Consider the following 26,594-nt stretch of genomic DNA (forward strand, 5'->3'; position numbering starts at 1 on the left):
TAGGATGTATGACGTTTTTAGTTTATGCCAAGGCCACACACACATGCATAGAACTCCAAGATGAATGCTTTGAGGTGTTTGGTAGTCGGCCATGAGCCTTGTTAATGCTGCCGGTGTTCTGTGGTGGGTTTGTTTGCTATGGCTTTCTCTGCAGGGGCATTTAGTTCTAAGCTACCAAAGCAGGACGGCCGGAAACTGAAAGCTCACACACACACAGGTGGAAGCGGTGCCTCTGCCATGGGTCTCCTTTCAAAGTCCCTAAAAGGAAGAAAGCAGAACAAAAAGAGAATGTGTGTGTGTGATTCAAAGCCAGACTTTTAGGCAAAGCCAGCTCTCTACATCTCTCTCTGTCAAAACCACACATGGACATACACAGACAAGCACAGCCATCTGTAGCTGCTCCAGAGTTCTCAGTGAGAAAAAAAAATACTTCACACTGAAAACTAACACGAAAATATATTTGCTGCGATGCGTTTCTGAAAAGTCTCAGAAACTCATTTCTGTTTCTGTTCTTTTGGCAGTTTATAATAGAAGACATGAAGCAGCAGCAAACCAACAAACACAGCAACCTGCACCGTGAAGACCAACACATCACTGTGGAGGAGCTGTGGAGGGGCTGGAAATCCTGTGAAGGTAAAACAAACAAGTCAACTCTGTCTACAGCAAGGACACAAACACACACACACACTAACTCTTGTAGAAAGTTGTTGGTACTTCATTCCCAAAGAGAGCTGTTTACACATAAACATTAAAATACTTTCACCGTAGCAACCGTCAAATCCAACTAAATAATGGAAGATATTCTCTTTTCAGTCAATAACTTTGTTTATACACAACAGCAGTATTGTTTTAGAATAAAACAGGGCAAAGTAGTATCCAACACAAAATACAAAGGGAAATGTCTGAACTGAGTGTCACACCCAATCATCTGTGATTTCTAGTAAGTAGTTAACAGGTGAAACATCCACTTTAGTCACACTGTTTTCCTTCAATAAACCCTCGTAGATTTCCCTGAGAAGCACCTGAAGTGACTTTGCAATTCTCTGACAACTCGAGTGCTCTTCCGCAGGCTTGTCGCTGTAACGGCTGAAGGAGTGAGTGAACAGTGTCTGATACTCAAGGGCATATTTACCAAGAATCAAGTGGGAGCTTTTATTTTCTCCGCAGAATGGCTGATGCAATATCAAGTGAAATCCAAGTGTAAATAACAGGACGTTTTACTCATGAAACCCATCTGAAATTCTGAGTGGCTTCAATCATTGTTTATTGGTAATGTTTTAATTATCGAGCTGCTCAATGACACATTGAAAAATGTTGTTTTCCTTGTAAATAGCAAAGTGAAGTTTGCAGATTTATTGCAATTAGACTGAACTAAACAATGTTTCTGAAGGGGCACTCTCTCCTTCTTATCTATTAAACAGCACATGTGGTTTATCTTCAAACCCGCATCCCAAATCTGTCACTCGCAGCCTGTATGAACCAATATTTGTTTATCACCGGACAAATCTGCGGAGCTAAGTGCTTTTAGAACAAGTTCTTAATGTGCACTCATGCTTTCTTGGTATCTGAAATGAGAACACACTCTGCAGCATATTAACACCCTAGCTTTACCAGGCTAAAAAGTGTGAGTAAACCCTACTATACGTCAGCTACCCTAATGTGTAGCTGTGATGACCCAAAGATGCCCCATAACGAACCGGATTGAACAAACAGATGTTAAATCAGCCACACACACTATGGATTAATGTTACTAATGTGAACACCCTGTAAAAACCATGAAAAAACAATAATATAGTTGTTAAATAGTGTTGGTTTTAGAGCTCTTCTATATCTTATGTTTCAGACTTGAATTTTATTTAAATCATTGCAACTCTAGCGCTCTATCACTTTTGCTGTAATTGATGAAATGCTCTTTTTCACATAAAGTGTGTATGTATGTATGCACTACCGTTCAAAAGTCTGGAGAACAATTTCATGTTTTCCATGAAAACTCACACTTTTATTCATGCACTAACATAAATCAATTAATCATGAATGAGCCTTTCAACACCATTAGCTAACACAATGTAGCATTAGAACACAGGAGTGATGGTTGCTGGAAATGTTCCTCTGTACCCCTATGGAGATATTCCATTAAAAAAATAAGCCATTTCCAGATACAATAGTCATTTTCCACATTAACAATGTCTGGACTGTATTTCGGATTCATCTTTTCTTTCAAAAATAAGGGCATTTCTAAGTGACCCCAAACATATATCTCTATATCATCAGAGTCCAGATTGCTTCTGAATCAGTTCCCTGCCTTTTCTTTATTGATTTAGTCCTTTGCACCTTCTTCAGTTTATCCTTGTTTTTGTGTTTTATGTCAGTGTTGCACATGTTACAATGTTTCTCTCTTTCTTCCACTTCCTCCTCCCTCATCCCTTGACTCTTGAAGTATATGTGTAAACTTTATTTAAAAAATCTGACAGAGCAGTTTTTGACAGTTTATTGAGTTGGTCCTTTTAGTGAGTATACACAAGACATTGTAAATTCCATTCCATTGTGTGGCTCGTATGTTACTTAACCATCACAGAAACTGTAAGTTATCTTATGACCCTTTGGAGAGACTGGATAAAAGTAATCAACAGTATATGAAGTTATGTGATTCACTTTTGTCAGATATAACAATACAATGCCGTTTGAACGTTAACCGCAACCCGATGATGAAATATAGAATAATTTATCGACCACACAGGCTTTATTTAATGTTTTGCCGTCCTCTTGTTTTATCAGTCCACAACTGGACCACAGAGGACACGGTGCAGTGGCTGAAGGAGTCGGTGGAGCTGCCGCAGTACGAGAAGAACTTCCGGGAGTTCCGGGTCACAGGGAACACTTTACCTCGGTCAGTACAGCTCAGCTCAAACAACCTGCGTACCTGTGCATCAACACTCATAAAAAAGACAAAAGTCCTTGTTGTGACGCACGTTGTTAAGTAAGTCCTTTGTCTCTAATTAAGACGCCTTGCTGACCAATGAGATGTGTTGATGAACAGCACCACTACCCAAAGGAGCCTTTAGTTTCCATTACTCTGGTTAATGCTGCCCACTGCTGGTTGTAAAAGACAGCACAGGAAAAACGTGTTCCTTCAGTAGAGCCTGAGTGGAGTTACTTCAGTGTCTTATCTTATATTAGAAGTTTCCAAGGACTAGTATTATTTTTTTCTAAGGCCAGATCACTTTTCATTCCACAATCTAACATGCAGCTCTCCTTACAATCTCCTAATGCTTGCTAAATTCAGAGTGAAGATGAATTCCTCTTATCTGCTGTGCAGTTTTAGTCTGATAGTTGAGTCTTTCAAAAGCTGTCATTGAAACTCCTTCAATCCTCAGACGTCGGTGGGACACGGGAAATGCGACTCTCTGCAAACTGCACGTACGGCGCGAGTAGACAAGAGGGGTGGGCGGCGGGTTATCGAGGGGTGTCGTGTTACGCCACAGAGCAGGTCCGTGCTGACTCACAAAGTGATGTCATAGCGACGGGGTACAGTTTCCCAGGCTGCCATGTTGTCTGAAGCATTTAAGATGGCGGTATGCGGACGCTCTGCGTGGGCAGAAAAATGGGGGACAGTGGTGTGACACAGGTCAAACTAGGCAGAGTCCAACTGTGCTAGCAGCTATTATTATGGAAAGTTGTCCAACAGTCTGCTTAGCCATTTGAACCTTAAGCAACCTTGTTGGTCACAACTGAGTTTCATTTCTCAGTTGCACTGAGGACGAAATGATGTTTTCAACAGAACCCATGCAAATGGTTTATTTCTGGAAAAAGTCTAAATAAACTTAAACTAAGCCTTTATTTGTCACAAATAAATTTGTACAGCACTGTGAAATGTTGTTTTTTTTTCACACATCCCAATCAGGGTCAGAGCACAGGGTCAGCCACAGTACAGCGCCCCTGGAGCAGGAAGCCTTGCTCAAGGGCCTAACAGCGGCCGCATCAGGGTTTGAATCTGTGACCTTTGGATCAGCAGTCCAGAAAGTTAACCGTTGCGCCACAATTGAGAGACACAATGAGAGTAAAGTGATTTAGATGAAATATCATCATTAAGTTTATTAGCATGTTTTTGTGGTTTCTGGGGCTCTGATAAAAAGTGTAATTTCAGAGACGTATTATTAAGATAACACATACACACATAGATAGATAGTTGGGATTCAGAGTTTTAATTCATACTATGTATCATCTTTTCTGTGGGTGAGTTACATCACAGGTGCACATTCTGAGAATTAGTGTTGGATTGGATTGTCACTCAACAATAATGTTCAGTCAGTGTCTTCACTATTCTCTTTCTCTCTATTTCAGAATAGCGGCAAACGAACCGTCGTTTATGTCGATGCAGCTAAAGATATTAGACCAGCGGCATAAACAAAAACTAAACCTAAAGGCGCTAGATGCGGTGCTTTTTGGCCCTCCTCTTCGTAAGTACGCGTTGTATTTTAACATGCCAAACTTTCACGAACATCAGCGGTCAAAAATGGCAATGTAGAGAAGCCACCACTTGTTTCTCCTGTGCTTCCCTCCCTCTGCAGGTCCACAACATAACTGGATGAAAGACTTTATCTTGATGGTCTCCATAGTGATCGGTGTTGGGGGCTGCTGGTTTGCCTATGTGCAGAACAAATCCAGCAAGGTGCATATTTCTCAGATGATGAAGGATCTGGAGAGCCTCCAACATGCCGAGCAGAGCCTCTTGGACCTGCAAAGCCGGTAATTTTTCTTTCACACGGAGGGTAAAAGCGATACTAATTTAATATACACAACACCATATTGTGTTAGAAAGTGCCTTTAACTGTGGATTTTATGCGTTCTCTCTGAGCTTGCATCAGCTTCCTTTAACAGACCAAAGACCAGATCAGGCCGATCGGTCATAAAATCCAGCTTTGATTTGGACTTCATTTTACAACAGGCATCACATCCAAAAGCGGTTTACCTCATCTTGTGTCATTCCACTCATCTCCCAGGCTCGAAAAAGCTCAGGAAGAAAATCGGACGGTGGCCGTAGAGAAGCAGAACCTCGAGCAGAAGATGAGGGACGAGATCACCGGGGCCAAAAAGGAGGCTCACAGGCTTCGGGAGCTGCGAGAGGGCGCCGAATGCGAGCTCAGCCGACTCAAGTACGCCGAAGAGGAGCTAGTTCAGGTAATCTAATCATGATGTAAATATAGATTGAAATATTCCATTCAAGACAAAGGGATAGAGGCTAGTAGCTGTGCCAACAATGTATATGAATGTAAATGTATTCATTACTGTGGCTGTAACACCTTGAAATGAAAAGATTCATTTCATATTTTCCACGTGAAATTTTAATTTCTTCCACAAAATACCTACTTTGCATGTCCCTAAGATTGCCTCATTTGCCTTCACATAAAAATACTGTGCCGATATATCTAAGAGGAGCAAGGATTGGATAAATGTCTCCACGGCAAATTTGAAATTTAAACAGTAACTGCAGTGTTTGATCAATGATGTTGCCGGAAAATTTGTTGAATGTTTGGCAGTGAATCTGACCTGACCCTCACGTATCGCGTGCCTCCCATGCAGGTGCGAAAGGCTCTGAAGCGAGCAGAGAAAGAGATGCAGACAGAGCGTTCAGTGCCCGAAGCTCTTCAAAAGTGGCTCCAGCTCACACACGAAGTGGAAGTTCAGTACTACAACATCAAGAAACAGAGTGCTGAGTTTCAGCTGTGTGTCGCCAAAGATGAGGTAATTTTCATTCTTTTGACACACAGGACAGGACAGTGGCAGATTGACAGGGTTGTTGGTTGCCAAAAAATGTCAGTTTATTATGACCTTTTTTTTACTATGACGTTTTTGGTCACATTTTAGACAGGGATCGCCGGTGACACTGCAGCGCAAGCGTATTGAAATTACCGAAACTGCTTAACCATTGACGCTAGAGAGAAAATTGAAACGGTTCCCGTAAGAAGAGAAGATCCACTTTACGGGGTATTACGGTGTGTCAAAGGAACCACATGCAACGGCGTCCATCACAAAATCCCACAGGAGTGGAAACACTCCCATTTTACAAGCACTTTAAAAATTAAATTTTAGTAAATACTTATTATTGTTCATATTTTATATTTTCGTTTTATAATATTTTGTTCATGTTAAAATCCTGAAAAATTCAAGTCCATTTGTGTTTTTTCCATTGCCAGATATTGAAAGTTACTCATAGTATGATTTCTGACTCTTTTCCTGCCCAAATATAAATAATCCAGGGTACCTGTATGAGCCTTAGGTGTTAAAGGGATAACATTCCCATGGAAGCCGTTGGACCCGACCTGCAGCAGGAACAGAAATGTTAAGAGGGATGATTGGGGGTGGGACATTGCTTTCACAACTCTATCAGTCCAAAAAGTCATAATGTAGCATGTTGTCCAAAAAAACGTCATAGTATAGGGTTAGTTTAAAGTAATATGAAAGTAGTATTTTAAAATAATGTAAGCATTTTTTTGCAGTATAAAGTAAAAATTTAAAGACTGTCATCTGTTTAATTCATTGAGATCGTGTTGAATCCAACTGATAGAAATTTCATATTATAGAAGCATATTTTTTTAATTTTTTTTTGCATCTAGCAGGTATTTTCTGCCATTAGTGCATGTCATTCCTAAGCAGCCAAAAAATTATAGTAATGACTGTACAGCCGTGGCCAAAAGTTTTGAGAATCACACAAACAATAATCTTCATTAAGTCTCCTGCCTCATTTTTTATGATGGTAATTTGCAAAGTCCCTCTTTGCCATGAAAATGAACTTAATCCCCTCAAAAACATTTCCAATGCTTTTCAGTCCTGCCACAGAAAGACCAGCTGACATGTCAGTGATTCTCTCATTAACACAGGTGAGAGTGCTGATGAGGACAAGGTGGAGATCACTTTGCCATACTGATTGAGTTAGAATAACAGACTGGAAGCTTTAGAAGAGGGTGGTGCTTGAAATCATTGTTCTTCCTCTGTTAACCATGGTTACCTGCAAGGAAACACGTGCAGGCATCATTGCTTTGTACAAAAAGGGCTTTACAGGCAAGGATACTGCTGCTACTAAGATTGCACCTAAATCAACCTTTTATCAGATCATCAAGAACTTCAAGAGAGAGGTTCAATTGTTGTGAAAAAGGCTTCAAGGCGTCCAAGGAAGTCCAGCAAATGCCAGGACTGTCTCCTAAAATTGATTCAGCTGTGGGACCGGGGAACCACCAGTGCAGAGGTTGCTCAGGAATGGCGGCAGGCAGGTGTGAGTGCATCACAGTGAGGCGAAGACTTTTGGAGGATGGCCTGCTGTCAAAAAGGACAGCAAAGAAGCCACTTCTCTCCAGAAAAAAAAAACATCAGGGACAGACTGATATTGTGCAAAAAGTACAGGGACTGGACTGGGGTAAAGTCATTTTCTCTGATGAATCCCATTTTCGATTGTTTGGGACTTCTGGAAAAAAGCTTGTCCAGAGAAGAAAAGGTGAGTGTTACCATCAGTCCTCTGTCATGCCAACAGTAAAGCATCCTGAGACCATCCATTATGATTATGCAAGAATGGGCTACCATCAGTCAGGATGTGGCCCAGAAGTTAATTGACAGCATGCCAAGGTGAATTGCAGAGGTCTTGAAAAAGAAGAGTTAACATTGCAAATATTGCATAAACTTACTGTAATTGTCAATTAAAGCCTTTGACCCTTATGAAATGCTTGTAATTATACTTCAGTATATTAGGGTAACATCTGACAAAAGATCTAAAAACACTGAAGCAGCAAAGTTTGCAAAAACCAATACTAGTGTAATTCTCAAAACTTTTGGCCATGGCTGTACTGGCTTCTTCCACACAAGAGTTTCTGTTATTCCGTTACCAGCTAGAGAAAATAAGGCTGGAGCTCCAGCTGAGGAGAAAAACAAGAGACAGTACGGTGCTTTAGATTCAAACGTCCAGGGCATTAAAGTCCGATAAAAGGTCGTAGAGTGAAATCTCGAGTCAGAAAACTTGAACACGTTTTGAATGTGTGTGTTCCAATTATTGCATGTACATATTTTACCATTTTAAATCTGAATTCTTTTCAAGTGTCTGTGTCTGATGTCATTTGTGTTGAATCACTTTGTAGTTGTTTTGTTTCTTTTTTGGTAATTTTGTAAACTCTGACCTTACATGTTGGACCACATACTAAACTGACTTTTTTCAGCATTTTGGATGACATACTAAAGTATGAGGTTTTGTTTGAGTTTACTATGTGTTCCAATGTCACTAAAATGTACACTAACTGCTAATTGTTTTGTTCACATGGAGGTAACATTCCCGTGGAAGCCGTTGGACCCGACCTGCAGCAGGAACAGAAATGTTAAGAGGGATGATTGGGGTGGGGTGGGGTGGGGGGGTATTGCTTTCACAACTCTCTGTCCAAAAAGTCATAATATAGCATGTTGTTCCAAAAAATGTCATTGTATAGGGTTAGTATCAAGTAATATTTTAATTTTAAACTAATTTTCAATTAATTTTTTAAAGTACAAATTAATATTTTAGAGTAATGTTATAGTAGCATTTTAAATTAATTTTAAATTAATTTTCAAGCAAAATTTTAAAGACGGTTATATGTGGGCAGCACCATGATAACAGATGATGGTGCTGAAACAGACCCGGCCGCTTTGCATAAATTACCCAGCATGCCTTGCAGTACTGATTAAGAACTCGTGTTATTTATTCAAGGCCCAAAATAAGTCCGAAATAAATAATAAACACCTCAAAACTCTAGGAAATTTGACAAGGACTCCATTTAAACTAGTTTTAATTCTCTATGACAACAGAAAAATATTCAGTTTAAGCAGACACCACGATCAAAGGTAACAGGGACAGAAGAGACCCGAATCTCCAAAGCATGAGCCAAATCCAGGTCTGCAGATCCACTCCGGTAAGTGATTGCTGCCTTTGCGCTCTCTTCCTGTCTTTTCTATTGTCTCTTTCTCTCCAAAAAAACTTATATAGGACTGGTAGAATCCTGGGGTTTTGCGGTGTATGGAACACAGGATTACCTCAAAATAGGCCCGGGTGGGGTGGGTAGTACACCGGGATGGGGAGTCAGCCCCTAGGGCCTTTCTCCCTTGGGTTTTAGCATGGGTACCTGGAGGGGTCCCGGAAGGCAGTGGGTCGCTGAGTCCGGTCCGGGCTCCCTCCTACCTTGGTGGGGTCGGGAACACATTGGTACCGACTCCGCCGGGGTGGTGCTCGGGGCTGGGAAATACGGTCCTGTTGGGGAGCCAGGAAGGCAGCAGCTCGCTGCGGCCGGTCCCCTCTTCGCAACAGTGACCCTTTTCCCCTTATCTGCTAGTACTGCCACTTGGAGGTTCCCAGACAATAGCTGGCTGATTTTCTTACAATAGGCTCCATGCACTTGCGACGTGGCAGACATCCGATTCTTCAAGCCTATCCGGGCAGATCGCGGTAACCTAGCGGTGATAACAAGCGATCTGTTAACCTGCGTAGGCGGTAAGTATGCGGCCCTCCTGGGTTCCGACTCTAGGAACAGCACGCAGGAAGCGGTGGTCCGGGGCATCAGGACCTTAAACGTCGCCCAGTTTTCTATGAGGCTTAGCCTCGCTCACTCAACAGCCCATCGTGCACCACACACGCCCAATTTGACCTGCCAAAAAAACCCACATTGGACTCCTTCAACTTGTCACCCTGTCCCCTAACATTGCCATCCCCTGGCTCAGTTTAGGGAGCCAGGCCGTGGATGTACAGTGACCTAGCAAATACTATTTAAAGGTTCAAAACTCTCAAGCTTAAAACTTGAAAATATCTTTGCCTTAAGATTAAAACCTTAAAAGTCACATAACTGTTATTTACCTTGCTCAGGAATCAAACTAAAAATTCTAACTTAGTATATAACAACTTAGTTCACCCAAATGGTCAATATAAGTCTAATGTCTATTTATATACATCTAAAGTCTATACATGTCTATTATTATAAGTCTAAATATGTAAGTCTGTCAATTTAAGTTTAGTCTATTTACATAAGTCTAAAGTCTATATATATATACACACAAGTCTAAAGTCTATTTAGTCTATTAATGTAAGTCTAAAGTGTATTTAGTCTATAAATGTAAGTCTCTTTACATAAGTCTAAAGTCTATTAATATACACTGACAGTCATTAAAAACTTTGAGACCATATTTTTCAACATAATTTTTATTTTGAAGCCCAAAACTGGATTTTCTTTGCATGAATCATTTGTTTAGAATTTTGGCATACAGAAACAAAAATCTAAAGTTTCAAGAATGATTTCAAAATAAAGAATTTCACAAAAGATAACGCCACCTGCCAAACAGTCACAACAGTCAATACCGAGCATGGCTTCCATTTGCTTCGATGCAGGCAGCAATCAGTCGGCGCATGCTTTGGACCAGGCTTCTGATTGTGGGTTGGGAATAGCCCATACGCCTGGCTACATCACTGTAGCTCAAACCGGCCTCCACCATACCCAGTGCCCGGAGACGTTGTTCATGTGATAGACGCAGCATGATGCTGTTCACTGGACTAACAATGGTGGCCTTTTTTGGGCCTTTAAACCCCATGTGCAATGAATCATGACAAAATGAGAACTCATCATTATCTCAACTACCAGGGCACTAGATCATCAGTAAATCCACAATGAATAATTACAACCCCCCTACAAGTAGAATTCTGTGTACATTTCTACCTCAAAGTTTCTATTGACTGTCAGTACAAGTCTAAAGTCTATTTATAGAAGTCTATATATATACAAGTCTACAGCCATGGCCTTAAGTTTGGACACAGCATGACTTACTATGTCTGTTTTGATGTCTATTAGAGAACATAACTATTTTTTTTTTTTGACAGCACCAGTTTAATTAGTCAACAAATCAACAAGGGATATAATATTATCAATAAATTCCAACAATTGGAACAACTTTGTTCCCAAAACATATTAGAAGAAAATAACAAAAAAATGCAGTACTTTCACAACCGAATTTGGGAAGAATAACAAAATGACACCAAACTCTTTTGATGTTTTTTTTTTTTTTTTAATATCAAACTTAATATAGTTCTCAGGAGTTGTGTACTGTAAGTGACAATTTTGTGGTATTTTCTAAGATTCACAAGCGTCATGGTACTTGTGTCCATGGCTGTAAAGTAAATTAAGTCTATTAATATAAGTCTTTACATAAGTCTAAAGTCTATTGATTAGACTATAAATAAAAGTCTAAAGTGTGTGTATATATATATATGCAAGTCTATTAACATAAGTTTAGTAAGTCTAAAGTCTATATATACAAGTCAAAAGTGTATTTAGTCTATTAATATAAGTCAAAATGTCTATTTAGGAAGTATATAATATAAGTGTAAAGTCTATTTAGTAAGTCTCAATATAAGTATGAAAAGTCTAGTGTATTTAGTAAGTCTACAGTCTATATATTTCTACTAAATTAAGTCTAATTATACAAGTCTAAAGTCTATTAATGTCTATTTAGTCTATTATAAGTCTAAAGTCTATATATGCAAGTCTATTAAGTTTAAAGTCTTTTAATATAAGTCTAAGGGTTTAGAGGTAGACACAGAGATGGGCTAGAATAAAAATAATCCAGTATTATACTTGAGGGATACTTTTAAATATGAGTATACTGCAGAAAAATACTTTACATAAATGCTTTAAAGTAGTGCATAAAAATAATCTTTTAACAATGAAATGACCAGTCACAGCATTCCAATAAATAAACTTTATTTGTGGCTCAGACACAAGATAATGCTTGTACAACACTTTACAAAAACAGTTGAATATGGACTATTCTTCAGAAAAGTACTTAAAATTCTACCTGAGATGTACTTAAATGCCGCCCAGTTTTCTAAGAGGCTTAGCCTCTCTCACTCAACAGCCCATGGTGCACCATACACGCCTTGCCAAAACCCCCCACGTTGGACTTGTCACCCTGGTTCAGTGTAGGTAGTTGGATGCCATGGGACAGAGCAAATTCTACTTAAAGGTTCAAAATTCAAATTTCGCTGACCTGAAAAGCCATGTTACTGTTAGATATATTAGCCACTTAAATGAATTATACTTGTATAAACTAGACTAAAATTAATTAGACTAAAATGAAGTACACTATTAGACTATTATAAACTAAACTAAAATGAATTAGAATATTACACATGTATAAACTAGACTATGAATCAGACTATTACACTTGTATTAATTAGACTATTTTAAACTAGACTATTACACATGTATAAATTAGACTATTATAAACTACACTTGTATTAGATTATTTTAAACTAGACTATTATAAACTACACTTATATTAGACTATTAGACTTGTATAAATTAGACTATTTTAAACTAGACTATTACACATGTATAAATTAGACTATTATAAACTACACTTGTATTAGACTATTTTAAACTAGAATTGTATAAATTAGACTATTTTAAAGTAGACTTGTATTAGACTATTACAAACTAGAATTGTATAAATTAGACTATTTTAAACTAGACTATTTTAAAGTACACTTGTATTAAACTATTACACATGTATTTATTAGACTATTTTAAACTAGACTATTACGCATGTATAAATTAGACTATTTGAAACTAGACTTGTATTAGACTATTACACATGTATAAATTAGACTTGTATTAGACTATTTTAAACTAGACTATTACACTTGTATTAGACTATTACGAACTAGACTTGTATCAGACTATTTTAAACTACACTTGTATAAATTAGACTATTTTAAACTAGGCTATTTTAAAGTAGACTTGTATTAGACTATTACAAACTAGACTTGTATTAGACTATTACACATGTATAAGTAGACTTGTATTAAACTATTACAAACTAGACTATTACACATGTATAAATTAGACTATTTTAAAGTAGACTTGTAGTAGACTTGTATTAGACTATTACAAACTAGACTATTACACATGTATTTATTAGACTATTATAAGCTACACTTGTATTAGGCTATTTTAAACTAGACTGTTACACATGTATAAATTAGACTATTTTAAAGTACACTTGTATTAGACTATTACAAACTAGACTATTACGAACTAGACTATTACACATGTATAAATTAGACTATTATAAACTACACTTGTATTAGGCTATTTTAAACTAGACTATTACAAATTAGACTATTTTAAAGTACACTTGTATTAGACTATTACAAACTAGACTATTACACATGTATTTATTAGACTATTATAAGCTACACTTGTATTAGGCTATTTTAAAGTAGACTTGTATTAAACTATTACAAACTAGACTATTACACATGTATAAATTAGACTATTATAAACTACACTTGTATTAGGCTATTTTAAAGTAGACTTGTATTAGACTATTTTAAACTAGACTATTACACATGTATAAATTAGACTATTTTAAAGTAGACTTGTATTAGACTTGTATAAATTAGGTTATTTTAAAGTAGACTTGTATTAGACTATTTTAAACTAGACTATTACAAACTACACATGTATAAACTAGACTATTATACATGTATGTATTAGACTATTACAAACTACACATGTATTAATTAGACTATTATACATGTATAAAGTAGACTATTACAAACTACACATGTATAAACTAGACTATTTTACATGTATGTATTAGACTTGTATTAGACTATTATACATGTATGTATTAGACTATTACAAATTAGACTATTACAAACTACACTTGTATTAGACTATTACAAATTAGACTATTACACATGTATAAAGTAGACTTGTATTAGACTATTTTAAAGTAGACTTGTATTAGACTATTACACATGTATAAAGTAGACTATTACAAATTAGACTATTACACATGTATAAAGTAGACTTGTATTAGACTATTTTAAAGTAGACTTGTATTAGACTATTATACATGTATGTATTAGACTTGTATTAGACTATTATACATGTATGTATTAGACTATTTTAAACTAGACTATTTTAAAGTAGACTTGTATTAGACTATTACAAATTAGACTATTACACATGTATAAAGTAGACTTGTATTAGACTATTACACATGTATAAAGTAGACTATTACAAATTAGACTATTACACATGTATAAAGTAGACTTGTATTAGACTATTTTAAACTACACTTGTATAAATTAGACTATTTTAAACTAGGCTATTTTAAAGTAGACTTGTATTAGACTATTACAAATTAGACTATTACACATGTATAAAGTAGACTTGTATTAGACTATTTTAAAGTAGACTTGTATTAGACTATTACACATGTATAAAGTAGACTTGTATTAGACTATTTTAAAGTAGACTTGTATTAGACTATTACACATGTATAAAGTAGACTATTACAAATTAGACTATTACACATGTATAAAGTAGACTTGTATCAGACTATTTTAAACTACACTTGTATAAATTAGACTATTTTAAACTAGGCTATTTTAAAGTAGACTTGTATTAGACTATTACAAACTAGACTTGTATTAGACTATTACACATGTATAAGTAGACTTGTATTAAACTATTACAAACTAGACTATTACACATGTATAAATTAGACTATTTTAAAGTAGACTTGTAGTAGACTTGTATTAGACTATTACAAACTAGACTATTACACATGTATTTATTAGACTATTATAAGCTACACTTGTATTAGGCTATTTTAAACTAGACTGTTACACATGTATAAATTAGACTATTTTAAAGTACACTTGTATTAGACTATTACAAACTAGACTATTACGAACTAGACTATTACACATGTATAAATTAGACTATTATAAACTACACTTGTATTAGGCTATTTTAAACTAGACTATTACAAATTAGACTATTTTAAAGTACACTTGTATTAGACTATTACAAACTAGACTATTACACATGTATTTATTAGACTATTATAAGCTACACTTGTATTAGGCTATTTTAAAGTAGACTTGTATTAAACTATTACAAACTAGACTATTACACATGTATAAATTAGACTATTATAAACTACACTTGTATTAGGCTATTTTAAAGTAGACTTGTATTAGACTATTTTAAACTAGACTATTACACATGTATAAATTAGACTATTTTAAAGTAGACTTGTATTAGACTTGTATAAATTAGGTTATTTTAAAGTAGACTTGTATTAGACTATTTTAAACTAGACTATTACAAACTACACATGTATAAACTAGACTATTATACATGTATGTATTAGACTATTACAAACTACACATGTATTAATTAGACTATTATACATGTATAAAGTAGACTATTACAAACTACACATGTATAAACTAGACTATTTTACATGTATGTATTAGACTTGTATTAGACTATTATACATGTATGTATTAGACTTGTATTAGACTATTATACATGTATGTATTAGACTATTTTAAACTAGACTATTTTAAAGTAGACTTGTATTAGACTATTACAAACTACACTTGTATTAGACTATTACAAATTAGACTATTACACATGTATAAAGTAGACTTGTATTAGACTATTTTAAAGTAGACTTGTATTAGACTATTACACATGTATAAAGTAGACTATTACAAATTAGACTATTACACATGTATAAAGTAGACTTGTATTAGACTATTTTAAAGTAGACTTGTATTAGACTATTATACATGTATGTATTAGACTTGTATTAGACTATTATACATGTATGTATTAGACTATTTTAAACTAGACTATTTTAAAGTAGACTTGTATTAGACTATTACAAATTAGACTATTACACATGTATAAAGTAGACTTGTATTAGACTATTTTAAAGTAGACTTGTATTAGACTATTACACATGTATAAAGTAGACTATTACAAATTAGACTATTACACATGTATAAAGTAGACTTGTATTAGACTATTTTAAAGTAGATTTGTATTTGACTATTACACATGTATAAAGTAGACTATTTTAAACTAGACTATTACACATGTATAAAGTAGACTATTTTAAACTAGACTATTTTAAAGTAGACTTGTATTAGACTATTACACATGTATAAAGTAGACTATTTTAAACTAGACTTGTATTAGACTATTACAAACTACACATGTATAAACTAGACTATTTTAAACTACACTTGTATTAGAGTATTAGACTATTTTAAACATGTATAAAGTAGACTTGTATTAGACTATTACACATGTATAAAGTAGACTTGTATTAGACTATTTTAAAGTAGACTTGTATTAGACTATTTTAAACTACACTTGTATTAGACTATTTTAAAGTAGACTTGTATTAGACTATTTTAAACTAGACGATTACACATGTATAAATTAGACTTGTATTAGACTATTATACATGTATGTATTAGACTATTACACATGTATAAAGTAGACTATTTTAAACTAGACTATTTTACATGTATGTATTAGACTTGTATTAGACTATTATACATGTATGTATTAGACTATTTTAAACTAGACTATTACAAACTACACATGTATAAACTAGACTATTTTAAACTACACTTGTATTAGAGTATTAGACTATTTTAAACATGTATAAAGTAGACTTGTATTAGACTATTACACATGTATAAAGTAGACTTGTATTAGACTATTTTAAACTAGACGATTACACATGTATAAATTAGACTTGTATTAGACTATTTTAAAGTAGACTTGTATTAGACTATTACACATGTATAAATTAGACTATTTTAAACTACACTTGTATTAGACTATTACAAACTACACATGTATTAATTAGACTATTATAAACTAGACTATTTTAAAGTAGACTTGTATTAGACTATTTTACATGTATGTATTAGACTTGTATTAGACTATTTTAAACTAGACCATTTTAAAGTAGACTTGTATTAGACTATTACACATGTATAAATTAGACTATTTTAAACTACACATTTTAAAGTAGACTTGTATTAGACTATTACACATGTATAAGTTAGACTATTTTAAACTAGACATTTTAAAGTAGACTTGTATTAGACTATTACAAACTACACATGTATTAATTAGACTATTATACATGTATGTATTAGACTATTACACATGTATAAGTTAGACTATTTTAAACTACACTTGTATTAGAGTATTAGACTATTTTAAAGTAGACTTGTATTAGACTATTTTAAAGTAGACTTGTATTAGACTTGTATAAATTAGGTTATTTTAAAGTAGACTTGTATTAGACTATTATACATGTATGTATTAGACTATTACAAACTAGACTATTTTAAAGTAGACTTGTATTAGACTATTTTAAACTACACATGTATAAATTAGACATTTTAAAGTAGACTTGTATTAGACTATTATACATGTATGTATTAGACTATTTTAAACTAGACTATTTTAAAGTAGACTTGTATTAGACTATTTTAAACTAGACTATTACACATGTATAAAGTAGACTTGTATTAGACTATTTTAAACTACACTTGTATTAGACTATTACAAATTAGACTATTACACATGTATAAAGTAGACTATTTTAAACTAGACTTGTATTAGACTATTACACATGTATAAAGTAGACTATTTTAAAGTAGACTTGTATTAGACTATTACAAACTACACATGTATTAATTAGACTATTATACATGTATAAACTAGACTATTTTACATGTATGTATTAGACTTGTATTAGACTATTTTAAACTAGACCATTTTAAAGTAGACTTGTATTAGACTATTACACATGTATAAGTTAGACTATTTTAAACTAGACGATTACACATGTATAAATTAGACTTCTATTAGACTATTTTAAAGTAGACTTGTATTAGACTATTACAAACTACACATGTATGTATTAGACTTGTATTAGACTATTATACATGTATGTATTAGACTATTTTAAACTAGACTATTTTAAAGTAGACTTGTATTAGACTATTTTAAACTACACTTGTATTAGACTATTACAAACTACACTTGTATTAGACTATTACACATGTATAAATTAGACTATTTTAAACTACACTTGTATTAGACTATTATACATGTATGTATTAGACTATTTTAAACTAGACTTGTATTAGACTATTTTAAACTAGACTATTTTAAAGTAGACTTGTATTAGACTATTTTAAACTACACTTGTATTAGACTATTATACATGTATGTATTAGACTATTTTAAAGTAGACTTGTATGTATTAGACTATTTTAAACTAGACTACACATGTATAAATTAGACTATTTTAAAGTAGACTTGTATTAGACTATTACAAATTAGACTATTACACATGTATAAAGTAGACTTGTATTAGACTATTTTAAAGTAGACTTGTATTAGACTATTACACATGTATAAAGTAGACTATTACAAACTACACTTGTATTAGACTATTACAAATTAGACTATTACACATGTATAAAGTAGACTTGTATTAGACTATTATACATGTATGTATTAGACTATTATACATGTATGTATTAGACTATTACACATGTATAAAGTAGACTATTTTAAACTAGACTATTTTACATGTATGTATTAGACTTGTATTAGACTATTATACATGTATGTATTAGACTATTTTAAACTAGACTATTACAAACTACACATGTATAAACTAGACTATTTTAAACTACACTTGTATTAGAGTATTAGACTATTTTAAACATGTATAAAGTAGACTTGTATTAGACTATTACACATGTATAAAGTAGACTTGTATTAGACTATTTTACATGTATGTATTAGACTATTTTAAACTAGACTATTACAAACTACACATGTATAAACTAGACTATTATACATGTATGTATTAGACTATTACAAACTACACATGTATTAATTAGACTATTACACATATATAAGTTAGACTATTTTAAACTAGACGATTACACATGTATAAATTAGACTTGTATTAGACTATTTTAAAGTAGACTTGTATTAGACTATTACAAACTACACATGTATGTATTAGACTTGTATTAGACTATTACAAACTACACATGTATGTATTAGACTATTTTAAACTACACTTGTATTAGACTATTACACATGTATGTATTAGACTATTTTAAACTACACTTGTATTAGACTATTATACATGTATGTATTAGACTATTACACATGTATAAGTTAGACTATTTTAAACTACACTTGTATTAGAGTATTAGACTATTTTAAAGTAGACTTGTATTAGACTATTTTAAAGTAGACTTGTATTAGACTTGTATAAATTAGGTTATTTTAAAGTAGACTTGTATTAGACTATTATACATGTATGTATTAGACTATTACAAACTAGACTATTTTAAAGTAGACTTGTATTAGACTATTTTAAACTACACTTGTATTAGACTATTACACATGTATAAATTAGACATTTTAAAGTAGACTTGTATTAGACTATTTTAAAGTAGACTTGTATTAGACTATTTTAAAGTAGACTTGTATTAGACTATTATACATGTATGTATTAGACTATTTTAAACTCTACTATTTTAAAGTAGACTTGTATTAGACTATTTTAAACTACACATGTATAAATTAGACATTTTAAACTAGACTTGTATTAGACTATTACACATGTATAAATTAGACTATTTTAAACTAGACTTGTATTAGACTATTATACATGTATGTATTAGACTATTTTAAACTAGACTATTACACATGTATAAAGTAGACTTGTATTAGACTATTTTAAACTACACTTGTATTAGACTATTACACATGTATAAATTAGACATTTTAAACTAGACTTGTATTAGACTATTACACATGTATAAATTAGACTATTTTAAACTAGACTATTACACATGTATAAAGTAGACTTGTATTAGACTATTTTAAACTACACTTGTATTAGACTATTACACATGTATAAATTAGACATTTTAAACTAGACTTGTATTAGACTATTACACATGTATAAATTAGACTATTTTAAAGTAGACTTGTATTAGACTATTTTAAACTACACTTGTATTAGACTATTACAAATTAGACTATTACACATGTATAAATTAGACTTGTATTAGACTATTACAAACTACACATGTATGTATTAGACTTGTATTAGACTATTACACATGTATAAATTAGACATTTTAAAGTAGACTTTTTTACATGTATGTATTAGACTTGTATTAGACTATTTTAAACTAGACCATTTTAAAGTAGACTTGTATTAGACTATTACACATGTATAAATTAGACTATTTTAAACTACACATTTTAAAGTAGACTTGTATTAGACTATTACACATGTATAAGTTAGACTATTTTAAACTAGACATTTTAAAGTAGACTTGTATTAGACTATTACAAACTACACATGTATTAATTAGACTATTATACATGTATGTATTAGACTATTACACATGTATAAGTTAGACTATTTTAAACTACACTTGTATTAGAGTATTAGACTATTTTAAAGTAGACTTGTATTAGACTATTTTAAAGTAGACTTGTATTAGACTTGTATAAATTAGGTTATTTTAAAGTAGACTTGTATTAGACTATTATACATGTATGTATTAGACTATTACAAACTAGACTATTTTAAAGTAGACTTGTATTAGACTATTTTAAACTACACATGTATAAATTAGACATTTTAAAGTAGACTTGTATTAGACTATTATACATGTATGTATTAGACTATTTTAAACTAGACTATTTTAAAGTAGACTTGTATTAGACTATTTTAAACTAGACTATTACACATGTATAAAGTAGACTTGTATTAGACTATTTTAAACTACACTTGTATTAGACTATTACAAATTAGACTATTACACATGTATAAAGTAGACTATTTTAAACTAGACTTGTATTAGACTATTACACATGTATAAAGTAGACTATTTTAAAGTAGACTTGTATTAGACTATTACAAACTACACATGTATTAATTAGACTATTATACATGTATAAACTAGACTATTTTACATGTATGTATTAGACTTGTATTAGACTATTTTAAACTAGACCATTTTAAAGTAGACTTGTATTAGACTATTACACATGTATAAGTTAGACTATTTTAAACTAGACGATTACACATGTATAAAGTAGACTTGTATTAGACTATTTTAAACTACACTTGTATTAGACTATTACACATGTATAAATTAGACATTTTAAACTAGACTTGTATTAGACTATTACACATGTATAAATTAGACTATTTTAAACTAGACTATTACACATGTATAAAGTAGACTTGTATTAGACTATTTTAAACTACACTTGTATTAGACTATTACACATGTATAAATTAGACATTTTAAACTAGACTTGTATTAGACTATTACACATGTATAAATTAGACTATTTTAAAGTAGACTTGTATTAGACTATTTTAAACTACACTTGTATTAGACTATTACAAATTAGACTATTACACATGTATAAATTAGACTTGTATTAGACTATTACAAACTACACATGTATGTATTAGACTTGTATTAGACTATTACACATGTATAAATTAGACATTTTAAAGTAGACTTTTTTACATGTATGTATTAGACTTGTATTAGACTATTTTAAACTAGACCATTTTAAAGTAGACTTGTATTAGACTATTACACATGTATAAATTAGACTATTTTAAACTACACATTTTAAAGTAGACTTGTATTAGACTATTACACATGTATAAGTTAGACTATTTTAAACTAGACATTTTAAAGTAGACTTGTATTAGACTATTACAAACTACACATGTATTAATTAGACTATTATACATGTATGTATTAGACTATTACACATGTATAAGTTAGACTATTTTAAACTACACTTGTATTAGAGTATTAGACTATTTTAAAGTAGACTTGTATTAGACTATTTTAAAGTAGACTTGTATTAGACTTGTATAAATTAGGTTATTTTAAAGTAGACTTGTATTAGACTATTATACATGTATGTATTAGACTATTACAAACTAGACTATTTTAAAGTAGACTTGTATTAGACTATTTTAAACTACACATGTATAAATTAGACATTTTAAAGTAGACTTGTATTAGACTATTATACATGTATGTATTAGACTATTTTAAACTAGACTATTTTAAAGTAGACTTGTATTAGACTATTTTAAACTAGACTATTACACATGTATAAAGTAGACTTGTATTAGACTATTTTAAACTACACTTGTATTAGACTATTACAAATTAGACTATTACACATGTATAAAGTAGACTATTTTAAACTAGACTTGTATTAGACTATTACACATGTATAAAGTAGACTATTTTAAAGTAGACTTGTATTAGACTATTACAAACTACACATGTATTAATTAGACTATTATACATGTATAAACTAGACTATTTTACATGTATGTATTAGACTTGTATTAGACTATTTTAAACTAGACCATTTTAAAGTAGACTTGTATTAGACTATTACACATGTATAAGTTAGACTATTTTAAACTAGACGATTACACATGTATAAATTAGACTTCTATTAGACTATTTTAAAGTAGACTTGTATTAGACTATTACAAACTACACATGTATGTATTAGACTTGTATTAGACTATTATACATGTATGTATTAGACTATTTTAAACTAGACTATTTTAAAGTAGACTTGTATTAGACTATTTTAAACTACACTTGTATTAGACTATTACAAACTACACTTGTATTAGACTATTACACATGTATAAATTAGACTATTTTAAACTACACTTGTATTAGACTATTATACATGTATGTATTAGACTATTTTAAACTAGACTTGTATTAGACTATTTTAAACTAGACTATTTTAAAGTAGACTTGTATTAGACTATTTTAAACTACACTTGTATTAGACTATTATACATGTATGTATTAGACTATTTTAAAGTAGACTTGTATGTATTAGACTATTTTAAACTAGACTACACATGTATAAATTAGACTATTTTAAAGTAGACTTGTATTAGACTATTACAAATTAGACTATTACACATGTATAAAGTAGACTTGTATTAGACTATTTTAAAGTAGACTTGTATTAGACTATTACACATGTATAAAGTAGACTATTACAAACTACACTTGTATTAGACTATTACAAATTAGACTATTACACATGTATAAAGTAGACTTGTATTAGACTATTATACATGTATGTATTAGACTATTATACATGTATGTATTAGACTATTACACATGTATAAAGTAGACTATTTTAAACTAGACTATTTTACATGTATGTATTAGACTTGTATTAGACTATTATACATGTATGTATTAGACTATTTTAAACTAGACTATTACAAACTACACATGTATAAACTAGACTATTTTAAACTACACTTGTATTAGAGTATTAGACTATTTTAAACATGTATAAAGTAGACTTGTATTAGACTATTACACATGTATAAAGTAGACTTGTATTAGACTATTTTACATGTATGTATTAGACTATTTTAAACTAGACTATTACAAACTACACATGTATAAACTAGACTATTATACATGTATGTATTAGACTATTACAAACTACACATGTATTAATTAGACTATTACACATATATAAGTTAGACTATTTTAAACTAGACGATTACACATGTATAAATTAGACTTGTATTAGACTATTTTAAAGTAGACTTGTATTAGACTATTACAAACTACACATGTATGTATTAGACTTGTATTAGACTATTACAAACTACACATGTATGTATTAGACTATTTTAAACTACACTTGTATTAGACTATTACACATGTATGTATTAGACTATTTTAAACTACACTTGTATTAGACTATTATACATGTATGTATTAGACTATTACACATGTATAAGTTAGACTATTTTAAACTACACTTGTATTAGAGTATTAGACTATTTTAAAGTAGACTTGTATTAGACTATTTTAAAGTAGACTTGTATTAGACTTGTATAAATTAGGTTATTTTAAAGTAGACTTGTATTAGACTATTATACATGTATGTATTAGACTATTACAAACTAGACTATTTTAAAGTAGACTTGTATTAGACTATTTTAAACTACACTTGTATTAGACTATTACACATGTATAAATTAGACATTTTAAAGTAGACTTGTATTAGACTATTTTAAAGTAGACTTGTATTAGACTATTATACATGTATGTATTAGACTATTTTAAACTCTACTATTTTAAAGTAGACTTGTATTAGACTATTTTAAACTACACTTGTATTAGACTATTACACATGTATAAATTAGACATTTTAAACTAGACTTGTATTAGACTATTACACATGTATAAATTAGACTATTTTAAACTAGACTTGTATTAGACTATTATACATGTATGTATTAGACTATTTTAAACTAGACTATTACACATGTATAAAGTAGACTTGTATTAGACTATTTTAAACTACACTTGTATTAGACTATTACACATGTATAAATTAGACATTTTAAACTAGACTTGTATTAGACTATTACACATGTATAAATTAGACTATTTTAAACTAGACTATTACACATGTATAAAGTAGACTTGTATTAGACTATTTTAAACTACACTTGTATTAGACTATTACACATGTATAAATTAGACATTTTAAACTAGACTTGTATTAGACTATTACACATGTATAAATTAGACTATTTTAAAGTAGACTTGTATTAGACTATTTTAAACTACACTTGTATTAGACTATTACAAATTAGACTATTACACATGTATAAATTAGACTTGTATTAGACTATTACAAACTACACATGTATGTATTAGACTTGTATTAGACTATTACACATGTATAAATTAGACATTTTAAAGTAGACTTTTTTACATGTATGTATTAGACTTGTATTAGACTATTTTAAACTAGACCATTTTAAAGTAGACTTGTATTAGACTATTACACATGTATAAATTAGACTATTTTAAACTACACATTTTAAAGTAGACTTGTATTAGACTATTACACATGTATAAGTTAGACTATTTTAAACTAGACATTTTAAAGTAGACTTGTATTAGACTATTACAAACTACACATGTATGTATTAGACTTGTATTAGACTATTATACATGTATGTATTAGACTATTTTAAACTAGACTATTTTAAAGTAGACTTGTATTAGACTATTTTAAACTACACTTGTATTAGACTATTACACATGTATAAATTAGACATTTTAAACTAGACTTGTATTAGACTATTACACATGTATAAATTAGACTATTTTAAACTAGACTTGTATTAGACTATTATACATGTATGTATTAGACTATTTTAAACTAGACTATTACACATGTATAAAGTAGACTTGTATTAGACTATTTTAAACTACACTTGTATTAGACTATTACAAATTAGGACTATTACACATGTATAAATTAGACTTGTATTAGACTATTACAAACTACACATGTATTAATTAGACTATTATACATGTATAAAGTAGACTATTTTTTAAAGTGAGACTTGTATTAGACTATTACAAACTACCCACATCGTATGTATTAGACTTGTATTAGACTATTACACATGATAATTAGACATTTTAAAGTAGGACTTTTTTACATGTATGTCATTAGACTTGTATTAGACCTATTTTAAATCTAGACCTTTTAAAGTTAGACTTGTTTAGACTATTATACATGTATATTAAGTTAGACTATTTTAAACTAGACGATTACACATGTATAATTAGACTTTAAACTAGACTTGTATTAGACTATTACACATGTATAATTAGACTATTTTAAATACGATTACACATGTATAAATTAGACTTGTATTAGACTATTAACTGATTTATTAGACTATTTTAAATACTTTATTAGACATTACAAATAACTGTAGTATTTACACATGTATAAGTAGACTATTTACTAGACTATGTTAAATTAAACTTTATAGACTATTATACATTGTATAGATTAGACTATTTTAAACTAGACTATTAGCATGTATAAAGTAGACTATTATTACATGTATGTATTAGACTATTACAAACTACACATGTATAAACTAGACTATTATACATGTATTAGACTATTTTAAAGTAGACTTGCTATTAGACTATTACAAACTACACATGTATGTATTAGACTATTACACATGTATAAATTAGACTATTTAAACTAGACTTGTATTAGCTATTTTAAACTACACTTGTATTAGACTATTACACATGTATAAATTAGACATTTTAAAGTAGACTTGTATGAACTAGACTTGTATAAATTAGACTATTATAAACTACACTTAAATTAGACTATTACAAATGTATGAACTAGACTGTTTTAAACTACACTTGTATTAGACTATTTTAAACTAGACTATTACACATGTATAAATTAGACATTTTAAAGTAGACTTGGGGGGCATGAATGCATATGGCCACATTAAGCTACTAGGGACAAAGTTTGATGTGTACACAAATAAAGCAAGAATGCCAGCTCATTGTACTGCAGACTATCTACATGAGGAAACTTTGTAGCTACATATAGTTTTGACCTTTCATTTAAAAAAAAAATCTTACTAATAGCTGGACAACCAAGTACCAAACAATAGTAGCGGTAGTCAGTGCACTACCACTACTATTAACCCTTACCTTCAGAGAAATTAAATACTGAATGACTAAAATTAAATAAACTACACTGTTCCAGTCT

The 26,594-nt window shown here is 31.0% G+C and overlaps 1 protein-coding gene across 2 annotated transcripts in view; it reads left to right on the top strand.

The window, feature by feature from the left end:
- Window positions 1–286: 286 nt before the first annotated feature.
- The window catches only part of stim2b (stromal interaction molecule 2b), a 37,472-nt gene continuing 11,164 nt past the window's right edge, over window positions 287–26,594 (top strand). The window contains exons 1-6 of one of the 2 annotated variants that reach the window (XM_051944232.1): window positions 287–633; window positions 2,776–2,887; window positions 4,342–4,457; window positions 4,569–4,746; window positions 5,001–5,178; window positions 5,581–5,742. In XM_051944232.1, coding sequence (XP_051800192.1) covers window positions 537–633; window positions 2,776–2,887; window positions 4,342–4,457; window positions 4,569–4,746; window positions 5,001–5,178; window positions 5,581–5,742 — 843 coding nt within the window. In that variant the 5' untranslated portion in view covers window positions 287–536. The remainder of the gene's footprint in view (window positions 634–2,775; window positions 2,888–4,341; window positions 4,458–4,568; window positions 4,747–5,000; window positions 5,179–5,580; window positions 5,743–26,594) is intronic. The other variant, XM_051944233.1, reaches the window with a different exon arrangement.

The sequence above is a fragment of the Acanthochromis polyacanthus genome, chromosome 23 (assembly GCF_021347895.1).
Source record: "Acanthochromis polyacanthus isolate Apoly-LR-REF ecotype Palm Island chromosome 23, KAUST_Apoly_ChrSc, whole genome shotgun sequence".
Taxonomy (NCBI): Eukaryota; Metazoa; Chordata; class Actinopteri; family Pomacentridae; genus Acanthochromis; species Acanthochromis polyacanthus.